This window comes from Cydia strobilella, chromosome 12, assembly GCF_947568885.1.
Source record: "Cydia strobilella chromosome 12, ilCydStro3.1, whole genome shotgun sequence".
NCBI lineage: Eukaryota > Metazoa > Arthropoda > Insecta > Lepidoptera > Tortricidae > Cydia > Cydia strobilella.
Window position 1 is genome coordinate 4,775,316 of NC_086052.1, and position 20,022 is coordinate 4,795,337.

General features: G+C 36.8%; 2 protein-coding genes across 2 annotated transcripts in view; one reads left to right on the forward strand and one right to left on the reverse strand.

Moving 5' to 3' along the window:
- Positions 1 to 9,833, forward strand: LOC134745910 (probable serine hydrolase). The gene is made up of 2 exons (XM_063680020.1): positions 1 to 327; positions 5,498 to 9,833. Exons 1-2 carry the CDS (start codon positions 288 to 290, stop codon positions 6,403 to 6,405), a joined length of 948 nt encoding a protein of 315 aa, XP_063536090.1. The 5' UTR covers positions 1 to 287; the 3' UTR covers positions 6,406 to 9,833.
- LOC134745909 (NFX1-type zinc finger-containing protein 1-like) overlaps positions 9,762 to 20,022 on the reverse strand; it is a 23,973-nt gene continuing 13,712 nt past the window's right edge. Inside the window, exons 10-14 of the mRNA XM_063680019.1 lie at positions 17,691 to 17,965; positions 16,796 to 16,942; positions 15,856 to 16,030; positions 15,180 to 15,319; positions 9,762 to 9,901 (exon numbers count right to left, since the gene is read on the reverse strand). Of these exons, the coding sequence (XP_063536089.1) occupies positions 9,833 to 9,901; positions 15,180 to 15,319; positions 15,856 to 16,030; positions 16,796 to 16,942; positions 17,691 to 17,965 (806 nt within the window). The 3' untranslated portion in view covers positions 9,762 to 9,832. The remainder of the gene's footprint in view (positions 9,902 to 15,179; positions 15,320 to 15,855; positions 16,031 to 16,795; positions 16,943 to 17,690; positions 17,966 to 20,022) is intronic.

The window sequence follows — 20,022 nt, forward strand, 5'->3', positions numbered from 1 at the left end:
TATAATCACTACGTCGTGATAATGCGATAGGAAATCAATAAATGTGCCATATTATCGTTACATTACTTCCCCGACGTGTGACGCGCTCATCGTTATCGTTACTAGTAATTACTTACCCGTTGAACGGGGTCCGGGTTAGTTCTGTAACCTTTCTCGCGCGAGCGCGACGCGTCGGTTACCTTCGCTCGCAAGGAAATGGAATAAATTTGCTTTTTCCATAAAACTGCGCTTTGACCTAGGGTGATACTGTGTTTATGTTGAATTAGTGTGTCTAAAAAGTGCTCTAAATGGCTGAAGGAAAAGTTAACGGGTATAAAATCGTGGAAGGTAAATATAAATTTTTAAATAATACTGTTTTTTATTATTATTTGTTTTCAACTATGTACGGATCCCTTAGAACGCGAGTCCGACTCGCAATTGGCCGGTTTTTTTCTTAACATTGTTTAGAAATGTGGGTACTTTCGTATTTTTAATGTAGTCATTGCATAAAATAGATTTTTTACATAACACTTGTAAGAGCATGAGTCAACATGAGAGCAATAAATATTCTATTCTATTCTATTCTATTCTATTCAATAGTTCAAGTCATGTTCGTTATTTAGGAACAGTGTGTTTGTAGCTAAATATTATAATTATACAGGTATAACAGGTTTTTGAAACATGGTTGACAACTAAAACTTGTTTTATTTTTCAACTTGAATTCATAGAAAAATGTAAACAAATGAACCAACAATAATTTAAGTATATTTAACACATAATATTGTCTTCGGTTACCGCGATAGTTACTCATGAAATAAAACTATGAAGACGTTTCAAACCCTTTACCCGTTGACCACGAACGCTGTAAAGGGTTTGAAACGTCGGGATGTATTATAAATTCAATATACGCGATATAATCCGTTTTCATAGTGTTATTTTATATTTAACACGTTTTTTTTTAATATTTGCGGCTTCTTACCCAGGTCAACCTAGCTGCAAATTGAGGTGTAATGTTTTGTGTGCATTTACTTTGTTTTATAAGATTATAAGGTGTAGTGATGTTGGGCAAGGGTCTAATTATCTATTTCCTTATCGTCGGCTGAGAATATAATAGAATAGAATAGAAAACGTTTATTCTAAAAATCTATATACAGCACCATACAAGTTTAAAAAGAAGAAGATCTTATACACTAACGTAAAATTACAAGTAGCTTATACTAACATGCAATGAATACAATATTGATGCTGCTTTAGAGGCTACAAATGGACACCACTCAGCATATGCTCTAACATATAGGTATATGCTACAGTGCTGGTCTTCCGTGGAGCCCAGGGCAAGAAGATAGCTCAGAACAGTAAAGGCAGCAACTAATAATTAAGACAAATTAGAAACAATATACAAGGAAAAATTTGAAAGTGGATGTGGAAGTGAGTGGTTTGGGAATATGTAAAAATATATATAAAGAGGTGTAAGTCAAGCATTTATATATTTAGTTTAATATATAGTGGAGCATATATGCCTTAAGGCATTAGGTCTGCCATTTGTACCATCATGTATTGAGCAAAAAAATATTAAATAAACATATATATACATAAAATCGAATAAATAAATAATGATTAAATTTATAAAATACAATAACTAATAACTATTTGTGAGTTGGTACTTGGTAGTTAGTTGTAAATAGGTTTTTAGAGAAGGCATCGATCGACGATTTAAACTAACAGAAAAATATCCGTTATGTTCAATATCACTCACGCAAATAAGTAAGACACCTATGGAATAATCTAGCTAAGATGCATGGAACGCGAGGAACACGGCAGTTGCAAGCTGAAAAGATATCGTTTAAATTTAAGTTTAAAAGTGAATAATGTTTTTGAGTTACGTATTGGAGGGGGTATGTTGTTCCAGCATTTCGTAGCAGAGTAGCGAAAACTGCCACGAAATGCTGCTGAACTGCCGTGTCTCGGACAGATTAGTCGAATAGCATCTCTCATAGGGCGGGTGGAGTACGACAACTTGTTAAAAAGGTATTGGGGCTGTTGAAAATTTACTACACCGAAAAGTAAGGTCGCAAAATGCAACGATCGACGTGCTTCCATTTTCAACATCTTACCAGTGTTAAGATAAGGGGTGACATGAGTACGTGGAGGTATGGGGAAACAGAAACGGGCACAGGCATTCTAGATGCGTTGAAGGAGTGCCTTTGAACGAGCCAGTAATATGTTTGTGTTTTGTGAATATTTGTTTGTTTGTATATAGTTTGTAAATATGTTTGTGCCATACCCATTTTTGAGCACTGGACCCGGGTATGTCCTTAACCTTTTTGACGCCAATGACGAATATATTGGCACGGCAGGTCCAACACCAAAGACGGACCTATGTGCATGTGCATAAAGATCAATTTGGCGTCCGAGTGACAGCTTTCGTGTTTGACATGGCGTCGAAAAGGTTAAACTACGTCCAAAAGAGAGGTAGCAGCACTGTGAATGTCATATCGCGTTATTCGCATTGTGTGGTAGGGCACAGCACAGCGGATGTCACTTCAGATCTAGAGCAGACCCCAACTGGGGAAGTACCTCCACCTTACAGAAAACCGCAGCCAAATAACACTAGACCCTACTCATAGTGTTGCCGGCCGTAGGGCAGCCGGTTCCACAGGTGGATGAGGTGAAATACCTCGGTCTAATAATAGATTCCGGTCTTACATGGAGTTCTCACATTGACACCTTGTGTGGTCGGCTCTCATCTGCATGTTTCGCACTAAGTAGATTGCGTCCTAGCCGTAATACCGACAATATGAAAAAAGCATACTACGGGTACTTTCACACTTCTCGCTTACGGTGTCGACCTACGGGGTAATGCTGCAGAGCGAGAAAGAGCGTTCAGGTTACAAAGACGAGCGATGCGAGTCGTGGCGGGAGTCCCGTGGCATAGTGACGTAAAAAACTTGTTCCAGGAGTACAAGATACTAACACTACCAAGTCTGTATATCCTGGAAATCGCAAAATATGTAAGAACGCATTTAGACCAATTCACGACATACGGCGACGTCCACAATCGTAACACAAGGCAGCGACATAAATTACGACCACCCCCGACTAGACTGGCAAAGTCGAAAAAGCTACTGCACTCAATTGGTCCAAAGTCCAAAGGTATATAATGCAATACCGGACGAAATTAAAAATGCAAATAGTAGTAGATCGTTCGAAAACAAACTAAAGGCAAAGTTGATTACGGATGTACTTTACTCTGTTAATGAGATCTTTCGGCCATCTGAGACCACCTGATTACATGCCAAAGTCAACTACTCAAAACAAACTAAAGGCAAAGTTGATTACGGATGTACTTTACTCTGTTAATGAGATCTTTCGGCCATCTGAGACCACCTGATTACATGCCAAAGTCCAATAGTAATCGAAGGTATGATAAAATACCACCAAATAATGTTAATGTACATATGTATAGTTAGTATAAGATTGTTGTTTATTTATTTAAGATTTAGAAGCTAAATATTAATATTGACTACATGTAATAGAAATAAGTATATAATACTTTAAATATTTTTATTTTTTTGATACCTAATTAATTAAAAATGTATAATTATAATTAAATGTAATATAAATCAGTAATATTGACTACATGTATTAGAAATAAGTAATAATTTAAATATATATATATATATATATTTTTTCTTGATACCGAATTAATTAAAAATGTATAATTATAATTAAATGTAATATAAATCAGTAAATAATTCATATAAAAATAATTTGACCAAAAATAATAATGTACCTAATATAATTATTCCTGTGAAATGTGTAAGGAATGTTCTATGTATAAGATAATAATAATGTGTTGACATATAAAATACTTCTATTTTACCAATAAAAGTTTGATTGATTGATTGTTGTGTTCCTGCTGGTGAGTAAGGTTGCCAGAGCTCAAGAGGGTGCCGGCTGCTAGGGTCGGCAACGCGCATGTAACACCTCTGGAGTTGCAGGCGTCCATAGGCTACAGTGAACGCTTACCATCAGGCGGGCCGTATGCTTGTTTGACACAAACATAGTATAGATAAAACAATCGTTTTTTTAATGATTTCTAAAATAACAAAATATTATGCTATAATTGACACGTATCAGTTTTTGAAAAAATCTATTTTTCAAAAATGTGCCATATCCGCATTTTACTAAGGATAATCGATAATTACATTCTGTTAACAGAAAATTATAAGAAAAGTGTGATATATCCAAGACCTTTGTGTCATGTCATGTGGTACATTGTACATTTAACATTTACTCATCAAAACGGATATGGCAATAATACAAATTATTTTACCACTATATTCACAATATTTGTATGGTACTATAAATAGTAAACATATATAAAGATAAACAAGTTAAATCTTTCCTAAATGTAAAACTTATCGAAAAATATTTTTTTGCTTCTTTTCGCTTTCCTGCAAACCAATTTAAGTAGTGTATGGCACGAACGTTTTCTCAACCGCCGTTATATAATTTATAGAACAATCTTGTAAAAAAATCTTTATCAGTGATAGTAATATGGACAAACTTTAAACTCTAAATTTGCACTTTGGACTGAGATAATATTCAAATCTAATAGACTTGGTATTATAAATAGTATAATGTCTATCTGTACAATGTTGACGAGTAATTTAACACGCAGCGTACTACGTAGGCGAACAACACGCGAACGCGAAGCGAAGCGATGTGGCGCGATATTGTTCTACGTGGGCGATCTCGTTGCGAACGCTAACGCCGCACGCCGTGGGTCCGCCGCGCCGCGCCGCTTCGCGTTCGCTTGTTGTTCGCTTACGTAAGACGCAGCGTTAGAAGTTATCGTGGTCGTCCACGCAACGACACGATTTATAGGGATCTAGACTTAGAGAATTTAAAGCGAAGGAAGAAGGCTTTAGTAATAGGGGTGCCACTCTGCCACTATACGGAACCATTAAAAAAACCGGCCAAGTGTGAGTCGGACTCGCCCACCGAGGGTTCCGTACTTTTTAGTATTTGTTGTTATAACAACAACAGAAATACATCATCTGTGAAAATTTCAACTGTCTAGCTATCACGGTTCATGAGATACAGCCTGGAGACAGACAGACGGACAGCGGAGTCTTAGTAATAGGTTCCCGTTTTTACCCTTTGGGTACGGAACCCTAAAAAAGACTTACGGACCTTACAGTCTAAAATGTCTAAGAAAACGTATCAGCATTGCGATACAACGAGGAAATGCCGCCAACATCCTTGGTACAATGCCTCAAGGGCCTATTTTAGATTTAAGCTAGTTATTAATTTCGTTTACGTAGTACCATTATCAATGCTGGATTTCGATTCCGCAAAAGATAAAAGTAGCACATTATACCTTGCCATTAACTGTATAAAATTCGGCATGACTATCATATTCGTCATCATAGTAACAAAAACCGAAGGTCTTCAAGTACCAAGTACATTACAATGGGCGGTACCTACTTAAATATTTCTTTTCTTGTTCCAGATCTCCCACCAGGCGTGAAGGTCGAAGAAATCGAGATCCCAGTACCATGGGGCCACGTAGCTGGCCGTTGGTGGGGTCCGCGGGACAAACAGCCTATAATAGCTATACACGGCTGGCAGGACAACGCAGGAACGTATGACAACCTCATACCACTGTTACCTGTCACCACTTCAGTCCTCTGCATCGATCTTCCAGGCCATGGACTCTCCTCGCACTATCCTACTGGTATGGTTTACTATATTTTCTGGGACGGATTGGTCCTCTTAAGGCGGATAGTGAAGTATTTCGGCTGGAAAAAGATCAGTCTCATGGGACATTCTCTAGGAGGAGCTTTAAGTTTCATGTACGCAGCGTCATATCCTGAGGAAACAGAACAAATTATCTGCATAGACATCGCTAGTCCTGCCGTCAGAGAGCCATCTTCTATGGTCAAAATTACAGGATGGGGTGTAGACAAGCTGTTGGAATATGAGAATCTTCCTGACGATAAAATACCCAGCTACAGTTACGATGAAATGATCAATATAGTAGTAGATGCGTACAAAGGATCGATATCTAGAGAAAATAGTGAAACGCTTATGAAGAGAGGCATGTGCCCTGTTCCGGCGCATATAAAAAAGGAGGGATATCTCTTTAAAAGAGACCCTAGGCTTAAGGTTTCTGGTCTGGCCATGATGTCGATTGAAACCGCTTTGGAGTATGCTTCAAAAGTGAGGTGCAAAGTCCTGAATATAAGAGCTTTGCCTGGACAGAGATGGGAAAGGGTAGACTATTACTTGGATGTCATTGAGAAGATGAAGGAACGGGCTGATGTGAGGTTCGTTGAGGTGGAAGGAACGCATCACATTCACTTGAACGATCCGAAAGCTATAGTAGACATTATTGAAGATTTCTTAGAAGAATATTAGACTTAGTTTAGACTAATTACCTTGTGATATCATGTGATCAGGTTTAGTTTGCTTTGTTTTGATCAGCATCTGTCTCTTGTTGATAAATTGAGTAAGAAAGTGACCGGTATTGTATGTTTTTTAGATGATATATATTACAAGTGAACTTGATCAAATATACCTACTTTATTCATGTAGGCCTAACAACAAGCACTTATGAATGGTGAATAATATGTGCATAACTACATATATATTATCTTAAGCTAATTATCAGAGAAATTTATTGATGTTAATATTATTCCATCATAATATCGAATTATTTACAGATCAAATTTAATACTAAGAATTTTACAAAAGATCGTCATCGTACACATGATGTAAGACTGCTGAGTTTTTTCTTTTGGGGATAAATTCTAACTGAGATTCATTGCCCGTCATTTGACGGATTTGAGAGCAATTTGACGGATTAAATAATTTCTTAAATTTTGTCACGGGAGGGAAGAATTGAGAAACAATCTCAAGGCAAAACTGGAGAGATATGCTTAGTGCCGGCCCGAGTCCTTGATCAGGGTAGAGCGAAATGGGGTTTTGGCGCCCTTCGTTAAAGCTTTTTACCCTTTTTTTCTCATTTGCCATTTTGGCGCCCCCCTTGCCATTCGGCGCCTAGGGCGGTCGCTCCACTCGCTCTACCCTAGATCCGGCCCTGGATATGCTGGTTGCGCTTTTATCTCTATCGTATCGTCACTGTTGCTTTTACATTCTTGATGTCCATGGCCTGGTAGGTCAATGCAGAGGGCTGAAGTGGTGACAGCCACGATAACAGACGATATAAGCGCAACCATCATAGACCCGCAGTATAAAATATGATCGAACTAAATAGGGATCTCAATATTTTGTTCGATCATACCTAGTTGGTTACTAAGTTTTCAACTGGCACAGTTTGATAAATGATAGGTTATTTTGTAATGATCAAAACATGATATAATAATATAAAATTTAGATGGAGAATTTATGGGAATCCTTAGAAAGCTCCAGATTGCCTGCCACTAGGTATTTTATACTGGACAGGTTGAATTTGTTGAAATATTCGGCTATAATGACACGCGCTTTTATTGTTTGCTTGTTGTTTAATTGCAAATACCTATAGATGTAGTATTTAATCGTTTCGACATGCTTCTAGTTTATTGGATAATGAGGGATAGGTATTAATGCATGCATTAATGCAGATTTTTATTCATGCTTGGGTACACAATCATTCAAGTACCTACGCAAAGGTAACCGATACAAATGTTTCACAGAATACAGGTATACTATATATATATACAATTTGGCCAGATATTTTTGATATAATGGACAAATTGGGTACGTAGTACTTGCATAAGTTTAATTAGTAGAAAGACGATGAAAAGAACTTGGTACAGTCAGCTGCAGAGAAAAGGTACCCCACTTCCATACTAATTTACAGAACTTTGTACGCAGGGGGGGTGCCTTTTCTCTGCAGCTGACTGTACCCAGGCAATAATGTTACTACTATGGGCATAATATTTTTATATTAGTCCCTAAAGGAAATGTCCGTAATATCCGTACTTGAGGTCTTTAAAAGACCGTTAAGATTGTCAAGAAGAATAAATAAGCTAACGGAATTGTATTGACCTTTCGTTCAGCTGAATTTAACGAATTAATTTCGACTAATCCTTGTTATGAATGTATTGCACAAAAATCACAGTTATTTTTTATTTATTTATATACTCCTTATTGCACAAAAAAAATACAATCATACAAAAGGCGGCCTTAATGCTATGAGGCATTATCTACAAGTCAACCTTCGGGTAAAGCCTGCTTTTTTGTTAAAATAATAAAAACTAATTGACATTGTTGATTTCGTTGAAAACAATATTACCAAACGTCACACCAAGGGGGGGAGAGGTTAGCCAAATGTGACCAGGTGTGACAAGGAGGGGCGGAGGGGACAAAAAATAATAGTAATTAATGGATGACCCCTAGTACATTATTACCCAGTAGCAAAGTAGGCACAATTTACGGTATGTATATTTTCACCCTTTTGTTTCCCAGATACCAAGATGTCAATCCGATTGTATTATAGTCCTCCTCATCGGTTTCGATGACGGCGACCTTAGCAATTATGGATTACGCCTATTATGGGCTCGAATGTGGCTGGCCAGGCCGAACTTGGTCTTAAAGACTCTATTGCAGGTGCTACAATAGAGTTGGCCAGACGCGTTATACGTATACGCGTACGAGGGCTTCGGTCTCTCTTCACGTTGTTGGCGTTTGACATCTAAGGTATTGAGGCGGTTTTCTTCAAATAATTTGATGCGGTTAAAGATGGTCGACCGCCAAGATGACCTGTCTGTAGCAATCTCCGATTGTGCCAAGTTGCCGAATCAATCTGTGATTTTAGCACAAAATTGGAACAAAAAAGGGAAATAAATTAGCAAATCGTACCGTCATTTTATTTAGGTCATAAACATGTCATAAATAACAGCTAGAAAATATGTGCCATTCTCAACCAAAAGGGTACTTATTGTCGGTTGTCAATAAGGCGCTATTTCCATATAGCTTCAATTTGAAATCAACCTTATCGACTAGCGACAATGTGGTATCTTTTGGTTTAAAACTTCACATATAATAGTATAGAAAATATTTACATATAGTTGCGTTACTGCAGTTATGCAGTATTGTTTAAAACTGCTGTGTTTACTTTTCACCTTGAATTGGTTGCATAAATTACTTACATAAATATTGAATGTGCGAAAAATAAGTTTTATTTTGACTGGTATTAATAGCTCAGACACCTACTGAAACGTTAATTGTATCTTATTTTAATTTTAAATTATTTGTTTAGTCTGGAGTTGAACTCGAGACCCACCTTTTTACTTTATTTAAAATTGTAATTAGCTAAGTATTTTTTAGCCACCTAATTCTTTTCTAATGTTGGACAGATAATTTATTTCATTATTCATATGCATAGATAAGTGAAGAAAAGGCGAACGAATAAAACGAACATTGATTAGCTTATATTTTTAATACAATTAAAGTAGTTATTATAGAAAATAAAAAGGTTCCATCTGCTATTTGAATTGTTATATATAGCTGCACAAAATCGATACTCCTTCTAAACGTAGAATGTCAGTTGGGACCTTTGGCGCCATTCATTTATTACTTTTAGGGGCTTATCTTACGTACGATCACAAAATGCATTTTTTTTTAATTTATATGAAATAATGACATTAAAATAATACTATCACATTATATGCTATCAAACACGGTGCAGAGTGAGCTTAAACGGGCACCAGTACCTTTGTACTTTGTAGGTACAGATAAACTGGCAAAAATCGTCTTACGTAATAAATGAATGGCGCCTTAAAATTTTTAGCACCATAATGTTACTTCGATCACGATTTAGAAATAAAATGCATTATATTGTTTATGTGTTTTTCATTTTACACGACGAAATACACGTGCCTTGATCGTTCATGTCATGGACATTAGATACCTGCAACAAATATAAGTACTTATTTACTACCATTAAATAATACGACTTTCTTTATAGCTTTGGTAATCTTCGTGAGTTTCGTGACTAATAAATTTAATACAATGGCTATTAACACAAGGCCTAGTTTCCCCTCTGGGTTGGACGGTCAGATGGCAGTCGCTTTCGTAAAAACTAGTGCCTACGCCAATTCTTGGGATTAGTTGCCAAGCGGACCCCAGGCTCCCATGGAGCCGTGGCAAAATGCCGGGACAACGCGAGGAAGATGATGGCTATTAACACTTTAACTGCCCCTTGCTTTCACTACCGGCATGGATCGATACGTTCGTGCATTACAGGTAATGCACAAATGTACAGAGCCATTTATTTCTAACGTCACGTAGACGTGACAGAGTAGTTTGACGGTGCATGTCATGTCACACGTGTTAAATGAGATCGTTAAAATCAAGTTTAAATGCGACTAGTTATTCACATCATTAAGTCGAAAATTGAGTTCTTATCGAGACCCGACTCTTGAAGTCTTTTGTAAAGACTTGAACCCTTTAACCCATAGATGCCCATAACTAGTATTTAGTCCGGACTCCTTGAGGTCCCAGGCTCACTCTCCTACTAATTTTAATGCGTAGGTGCGAGTTTTATTCAGTGGGTCAAAAACGACCCAATGGGCATATATGGGTTTACGTGCCGACGAGCTTTTAAAACGTGTTGTTTCCACATAAAATTCATGGATTACGCACAGACGTCAAAGATATGTTCACACTTTACACCTTATATAGTCGTATGGTTTTAACATGTCGGAATCCACTTTAGAGATTGCCTGCCGACGTCGTCTGTACACATAATTCAATAACGCCTATTTTTTTCCTTAGTGTTCATTTAGATATAAACTTACAATTTTTTGACGAAGTTTTTATCCGTCTGAAGACGAGTAATTTTAAGCTGTGCTTAAAAGAGAACAAAGGACTTGACTCGGGACTTAAAAGACTTGAGGTTTTTTTAAGTGGTCTCATAAAAACGAGTCGAGTTTGTCAAAAGGCTCCTACTTAACTGGTCACACTTTTTGTGACTAATGCGTGCAGCGCAGAAAAATACCAGTCTTAATTAATAAAATCAGGCGTTACTTTGCGAAATCCATATTAATCAAAACGAAAGAATTATTAATCTGCGAATTTTTTTTGTTACCTTATTACGTGCTAGTCGATTACACTAATTGTTAGCACTAATTGACTAACACGTTATTATTTCGCGGATTAGCAAAGTAATTCTTTTGTTCTGATTAGTACCAATCTTAGACAAAAAAAACTTTGTTTTTAAATTACTTTTTTTACGAGGAGTAAATTGGGGCATTTTCTATGAAAAGGGACCTTATTGTCGATGGCGCTTATGCCGCACAGCGTCGCGCGGCATTGAATGAGGGCTATCGTTTTTTTGCTCACCAGTTGGCGCCTTTGTTGATGGTGGTCCAAAAGACTAAAGAACAGCTGTCAGTCATTGAAGTGACAAGTGACATTTGACATTTCGAACTATGGAAAAGGACTTCCGGTTCGAGCGCCATCTTGATAGTTAGCATCGTGATTAATTACTTTGTTTTTTGCTTATTAATATTGTTTAAAGTGTAATATCGATAGCTTATTATACAGTAAACTAATGTGGTAGTGTGCAGTGAATGGAGAATTAATTTTGAAGCGCGTTTAACCACCATCTTGGAGTCAACGGCCGGTAGTCCACGTGCTTCTTGTAAAGACTAGCTATCGATTTACAAGAGCTAACAAATCACCGTACACTGTCTTGTACAACCGTACAATTTTTGTCGTTTGTAAACCTCTCAATACCTTGATACTGGCGAAATAGTCCCACTGGGCTGAAGCCATAATTTTAAAAGAAGAAGAAGAAGAAGAACTATGGAAAAGACCACCATCTACACTAGCGCCCCTAGCGGCGAATTCATACGCGTTAGCCCTCATTTATATTGGATCATCGTTAATAATGGCGTAAGCGCCATCGACAATAAGGTCCCTTTTTTATAGAAAATATCACAATTAATTGCAAAAATCATCACCATGCACCCACACCAATGAGGCACTCCACGAGAATGTCGCTTACGACATGCCAATCTTTTGGTACTTCTTAAAATGCTAAGAAAGCGATTTTTGGTCTGGTAATGTTTCATGACTTGGTTAACAAATTGGCAGTATATTTTCGAGCTCTACCAGGCCTCCTTCACTCGCTCAAAGCCACGCGCTATATGCCTACCGCTCGGCGTATCGTCGACGATATAATCGACAGAGGGCCGCCGAACGCCCGCCTGAGCGCTCGCACCGCACGTTTCCCGCGCTTACGCTTCGAAATGCCGAAACCACGTAATTATTGTGCAGTAGATGGGTGTAAAAGTCAAAAAACAAAAGAAAATTTGTCGTTTTTTAGGGTTCCTTACCCAAAGGGTAAAAACGGCACCCTATTACTAAGACTCCGCTGCCACTGTCCGTCTGTCACCAGGCTGTATCTCATGAACCGTGATAGCTACAGTTGAAATTTTCACAGATGATGTATTTCTGTTGCCGCTATAACAACAAATACTAAAAAGTACGGAACCCTCGGTGGGCGAGTCCGACTCGCACTTGGCCGGTTTTTTCATTTCCGAGAGACGAAGAAAGGTGAGTAGTATTTTAAATCTATCTTTATGAATTTTGTCACTATTTATTTCTTTGAACATAAGTAGATAAATCGTAAATTAAGGAGTTTTTTGAGTCAGGTATTATAAGTGTTGTTTTTAAATATTTGATTGACTAATATAAAATATGGTTGATTCGCAACATTCGTTATATTACAATAATAACATAAGTAACAGTACAACCCTAGCGCATTCTTACGATGACGCGTTGGCACGTGACTCGCACGGCGAGCAAGGCAGTCTCGACTCTTTGTGCGCATACTTATGGTACATTTCTTCTCGTCCTGAGCAGCAGGTATTATTATTAAGATTTTGTAGGCTATTATAGCGTAGGTATTTTCGCTTTTGTATGGGAATGATGTATCTGTTACGTAGTAACTATTTATTAATCTGTGGCTCTACGCATTTGATTGAGGTAGCTGTCATACAAGGCAAAGCATTTTGTAAGTGACATTCTTGTGGAATGCCCCCAATGAGCTATTAGTTAATTAATGAGCAATGAGTTAATAGCCACCGATTACACTGAAACCCATTATGATGAGTAAGAGCACGAGGTCGCCGTCACAACCCATTATGATGAGTTCCACGAGGTCACCGTCACCACACAGGTGAGATTTTACTTGTAAAACACAGTCACAAACACATTGGCAAGCAAGGTGCGAAGTCGGTGGAGGGGGAAGTGGCGCTGATTGTCACAAACTCACGTAATCTTACGGCATGTCCCACATTAATGCTAGGCAGCCGTTAGAACTAATTTTACTCCATAAGATTTAACGTAGATGGGGGTTTTCAGAAAAAATGGTACCATTTACTGTTTTTGAAAGACCATCAACTTTTGGGTTATTTAGACTTTGAATCAAGACTACTAAAAAAGTGTCCCCGTCTTTCATACAAATTTTGGGTGTCAGTTTTGTAACGGTCCATACAAAATGTATTTGCGTTACAAAACTGACATTTTTTTGGGGACATATTGTTTTCTGTTTAATCGATAGCCCTCGTGATTCTGAGTAGAAATAACCCAAAAGTTGATGGATTTTAATAAATGGTACACTTTTAAGTGAAAATGTCCAGAAAAGCCCATAATAGGAGGGCAGTACCAGCCGTGCACATTATTTATTTATTTATTTATAGGCGTTACATTTGCTAGATGTAATTAAAAAAGGAATTTAGAGATTGAGGTTTGCGCTCTTCAAATACTCATTGACCCTTTACTGAGGTTCGCGAAATATTGTTAGAGTTAGAGAGATATTTTATTCGCAAAATAATTTACGAGGCCGTGCCGTACGGCTGCGATCGTGGCCAACAAATCTCTGCTCCAATATTACAGGGTTCTATGTTACAATTTCAAGATAGTTGAAATTCGACTTAATGTCACTATGATAAAGTTCAAATTTCAGTTCGATAAAAATGAAACATAGAACTGTAATAATGGGCCACCGAAATGGACTCGCCGGAAGATTAGCGCTGACACTTGGGTCGGCATTATGCTGAGGCGAGCCCATTTCGTGGTAAACACTATGCAAATATGTTTTAATTTAAATTTTCTTGTAATGTTACTTTTGTTTGTATGTAAGTTTATCACGAAATTGATTTATGGGATATTTTTAATTTACAGTACATTTTGAAAAAGTGTCCACTAAAATTAGGGGTCGCGCTCCCATACTAAATTAGCAGAGTTCGGACAAATTATTGCAAAAATAAATATGGTATGAACAGGATAAAAAAATATAAAAATTTTGAACTGCAGTTTTGAGTATAATCTAGAAATTCAAAAAATTCAAAATTGTTTATTGCATTCAAAAACTTTACAAATATTACAGTGGCTGGTGTCTCCTTTTAAGTTATTTACAAAATAACCTGTGCTAGGAGGCACCGCATAACCTGTGCTAGGAGGCACCGCATAACCTGTGCTAGGAGGCACCGCAGAAATGTTATTCAAAAATACTGTACATAATACGAGTTTAATTTTAAGATATAAATGACTTTTGATGGTTTTGTGATGATTTGTCCGACCTATGTAAATTAGTACGCGGGAGGCATCTATGTGGGCCGTAAGTGGTGGCCGTATAAGCGTTTTCACATTTCACATTGTCCGTTCCGATATCGGATGTCGGACACGACCATAAAGAAGTAAAAATTATAAAAGAGCATTTCAATATTTATTTATTAATTATTTAAATGTTTATTGTTCAAAAGATAAGCTTAAACCAAAGAGAAGGACTTGATGCCATAGGGCGCTGTCTAGCAGTTGATTTTCTCTAAGGATCATCCGATACCCTATATCGGATCGGGTAATGTGAAAACACTCTAAATTGTTTTATCAGCTCAATCTAGTAGTTGAGGTGATATGTGAAGCCAGCTAGCTACATATTATAACTTCTATTATTACGTATTTTTATTGAAAAACGCTTGTTTTTTTTTTAAATCATAACTTATGAAACCAAAATAATGTAAATGATCAAATATGCTATATAATTGTTACATATTTGCTGCGACCTATTCTTCAAAAGTGTTTTTCAATAAAAAGATACGTCAAGATTGTGTTTTTTTTCCTATTAATGCTAAAAAAACTAAGTATAGCTAATGGAAGGCATGACAAAGCATACTTACATCAACAGTAAATTTATGCGTTTCACACGTAAGCGTTATTTTGTCGCCTATAGCGTTTTGCTCCACCAATCTCATGTTGATTTGCCTCCACAATCGACTAGAAGATTGCAAAACGGTCATGTTTCCGAATATGTAGAAACCTGAAAAAAAAAGTGATAAGTACCTATTAGGTAATTTAGTACATAAGTTTAGCTTAGTGCAAATACAACGTTTAACGTCTATCGCATGTATAACGGGGAGTTGTCATACTCATAAGGTCGTTATTACAACATTAAATTTACTTTCAGATACTATAACCCGATCTTGCCGTCTCTGTTACTCCTCACTTATCCAGATCTCTTCCCGTTAGTTCTCGACCACTGTACCTGTGAACTCTATTATTATAGACATAAGGTTGTTAGTGCTTTGCTTTGCCTTAGCTTTGGTATTCGGCGGCTACGTTCACTTTGAATTTGAACTCTATACGTATACAAATAACATCGCTATTACATCATCCTTAGCGCGGGACAGAGCCACACAGATCCTATTTTCAGCGAAAAGAGACCCGATCTTGCCGTCTCTGCTACTCCTCACTAGCGACAATATTACTATCCTGTTCTCTTTCCCCGTTAGATCTCAACCACTGACACTTTGAACTCTACGCTTATTCAAATAATGTCGTAATTACATTACTCACCCTCCTTAGCGCGGGACAGAGCAACACAGATCCTATTTTCAGCGGAGAGGAACCCGATCTTGCCGTCTCTGTTACTCCTCACTAGCGACAATATGACTATCCTGTTCTCTTCGCCTTGGTAATTGTCGACTACTGTCACTTTGACATCTCGAAGAGAATCGTAGTTTTTGGTTAGCTGTGAACATTTTAGAAGCATAAAAAAAAATGGTCAATATGTATTTTGTCTCACATTTTGCTTAATGAGAGAGTGAGACGCAATGCCATTGGACAAATTTCTATGATGAGGCCCATTCCACTTATTCAATATCTTGGTCCAGGTTTTTATAGTATTTGAGTAGCCATTTTGAATTAAATGTCATATTTGATCAAATATCGGTGTTTCTTGTAAATTTGATCAAGTCATCCAATTTCGTTGATCAATGCACATTGGACAAAGATATCGGACAGATGGAATACTACCCTTAGTGAAAGTGAAAATATAAAACAATTTACTAGATAATTTTTAGGGTTCCGTACGCAACGGGTAAAAATGGGACCCAATTTCTAAGACTTCGCTGTCCGTCCGTCTGTCTGTCACCTGTTTGTTGAATGGGAGACCCACTTAAATATTTATTTAATTCTGTTTTTAGTATTAGTTGTTATAGCGGCAACAGAAATACATCATCTGTGAAAATTTCAACTGTCTAGCTATCACGGTTCATGAGATACAACCTTTTCATGAACCGTGATAGCTAGACAGTTGAAATTTTTACAGATGATGTATTTCTGTTGCCGCTATAACAACTAATACTAAAAACAATAAAATAAATATTTAACCCATACAAAAAACGTGATTTTCTTGCCGTTTTTTGCGTAATGGTACGGAACCCTTCGTGCGCGAGTCCAACTCGCCCATGGCCGGTTTTAAGCTGTTTGGTTACATGGGTACGAGTATACGTACTTCTTTAATAAGCGTCGCTTGTCCAGTGTAGGTGGTCATTATGGTGATTTCCGCCGGTGTATACTTCATTTTGCGCAAGTAGTCCGCCAGGGCTACACACCATTTCGCTTCGAAAGTGTTCTTGTGGCTCCAACTATCTTCTAAACCCTGAAATCGGAAACAAATTGTAAATACGTATTTGCAATGAAGAGGAAGTAAGTATGTTTGGACGCATTCGTCTCTGCGTAAAGTCTGAATTTTATTCTCCCGGAATTATTGTAAACAAACAACTGTCACTGTCAAAGTGACACTTGCAGGCAAGTCAGGAGTTCTCAAAATAAGCTAGGGCTCGCTAAAAAACTTAAAAATAAATCACAAATTCTCCTTCATTCCCCTCACATCCTTATACTCGAACACACTAGGGTGGCTATCAAGTGTCCCATATATCACGGGTACTATAAGACTGAAGTTTTGTCGCATTCGTCTCCCTGACTTTTTCTATAAAGCTTTTTATAAAAGTACTATATTTACCTCAGAATCCTCATAAACATCATGGCTATTAAACCACAGATTCTCCTTCATTCCCCTCACATCTTTATATTCGAACACACTAGGGTGGCTATCAAGTATCTCATATATCACGGGTGCTATAAGACTGAAGTTTTGTCGCATTCGTCTTTGCGACTTTTTCTATAAAGCTTTACTTTATAAAAGTACTATATTTACCTAAGAATCCTCATAAACATCATGGTTATAAAACCACAAATTCTCCTTCATTCCCCTCACATCCTTATATTCGAACACACTAGGGTGGCTATCAAGTATCTCATATATCACGGGTACTATACGACTAAAGTTTGGTCATATCTGACTTTTTCTATAAACCTAACTTTAAATGCTAAAAAAGTTTATTTACCTCAGAATCTTCATAAACATCATGATTATAAAACCACAAATTCTCCTTCATTCCCCTCACATCTTTATATTCGAACACACTAGGGTGGCTATCAAGTGTCTCATATATCACGGGTACTATAAGACTGGTGAATTTTGGTCGCATTCGTCTCTGTGTTGTGAGGGTACGCGCGTGTAAGCCGTTGCGGATCATACGCTCGAAAAGGGATATTTCTAAGTTGTAGTCTTTTGCTAGCTTGTAGTGGGCTGCTGAGGGTTTTAGCTGCTTGTGGTCCCCTGAAAATATGTAAAAATAATGATAAATGGTAATGTTTCATAACCAGAGGGCGGAATTGCTCATGGCAAAAATCAAACGTTAATAGAGTTGGAACGTTGACTTTTTATCGACTTTTTCAGCTATCGATAAGTCCAGTCACCTTAAAAAATTCCGGAAATGTGGATTACTTTTTTTTTCATGGAATGTTGCAACAAACGAGAAATATTATCAAATCTAGATAAAAACTATTATCGTTCTTTACCTCTTTAAACTCAGGTGAATGTGTTTTGCTCGTTATGTGAGTTTCAACGCGATATTTTTTAGTTGCTTTTAGTGAACCTTACATTTAGAGAAGTATATTGTTGAGTTGTTTTCGTTGTAAGTAAGACAAGGATACTTCTTTATCAATTTGTTAATTGTTTTTCTTTTTGGATTAACCATTTTTTACAAACGTGAATTAGTTGCAAAAAGACTAGTGGCAGAAATGACAGTTAACTGCCATGCAATTTACTTTCAATCTAATCAAAGAGGTCAAATGGTCAACTAGCTAATCAAAGAGGTTAATGTTTAAGTCAGAAATGTAAAAGGTGACTGGACTTATCGATAGCTGAAAAAGTCGATACAATTCAACGTTCCAACTCTATTAACGTTTGTGTGGTATTCATAGGTTTTAAGTATGAATATTCTAGTTTTATGATTTAAATAAAGAGCGTCTATATCAACATTGTATTTTTATTCAGAGCCATTACAAGAGTCATAGATAATATATATTCTACTTAAGGCTGCTACACACTTAACAACTTAAGTAAGGTTCACACTTATAACATCCTTTCCTTTCCATAAACACAAAAGTTACATTATTTTCAAAAACACTTAGAAAGGATGGACAGATACTAAATTCAAAACAATTGTTATTCTAATTGATAGTCCTTAAGATAAACTGGTCTTTTAATTTGTCTACCAGACCTTGTGAAAGTACTAGGCATAGGCATAACATCTTTAAAAGAACTGGACCTGGACACATTTCCAGAACCATGAGCCACATCTACATCATTAGGCAAATCTGTTACCCTATCATTATTTATTACAATGTCATCATAGTCCAATTTGTTTTCTTTATAAGCCCCACCTTTAATTAACATATACCTATTTCTTTTTATAATATTTCCATCTTCATTTTTAATATGATATGATCTGGGACCTGGAGCCTTTCCTACAACTATGCCACTCTGTAAGGGCTTGATGTTACTTTCATTTTGTATTTTTACTTTATCTCCTTCTTCCAACAGCGGTAAGGCTCTAGTTTTCAGATCATAATGCATCTTTTGTTTTTGCTGTTTCTCAATCAATGAATTTCTATAATTAAGATCATTTTTACAATCATTTCCAGTTACACAAGGTATTATTGTCTTTACTTTTCTTTTGTATAATAACTCACTAGGAGTTAAGTTGGAATGTACTGGAGTATTCCTATACATAAGCAATCCTAAATTTATATCTCTATTAGTATAAATCATTTTTTTCAGCATATGCTTTACAGATTGTATATAACGTTCGGCTAATCCATTTCCTTGATGATGCTTTGGACTAATAATTTTGTGCTCGAACGTCCACTCACTCACAAATTTCTTAAACTCATAGCTGGTAAATTGAGAGCCAGAGTCTGAATACAATATGTCACATACTCCATGTCTAGCCAGTATTGATTTTAAACAATTAATCAAAGTACTAGTGTTCATATCCTGTAATTTACCAATTTCAACAAACTTACTGTATGAATCCACCACTAACAAATAAGGTTCTCCATAGAGAAAAAATATATCTGTTGCCAGTATTTGCCATGCATTATCAGGGATTTCCTTATTTATTAATGGTTCCTTCCTATTATTTTTCTGAAAGCTTTTACACGCATCACAATTTTGAACAAGATCTTCTATTTCTTTTGACATATTCGGCCAAAATACTGTTTTTCTAGCTAAAGCTTTACATTTGTCAATTCCTAAGTGTGCATAATGAATTTTCTGTAAAATTTCCGGTCTTTTACTTTTGGGTATTACTATCTGAGTTCCCTTGCAAA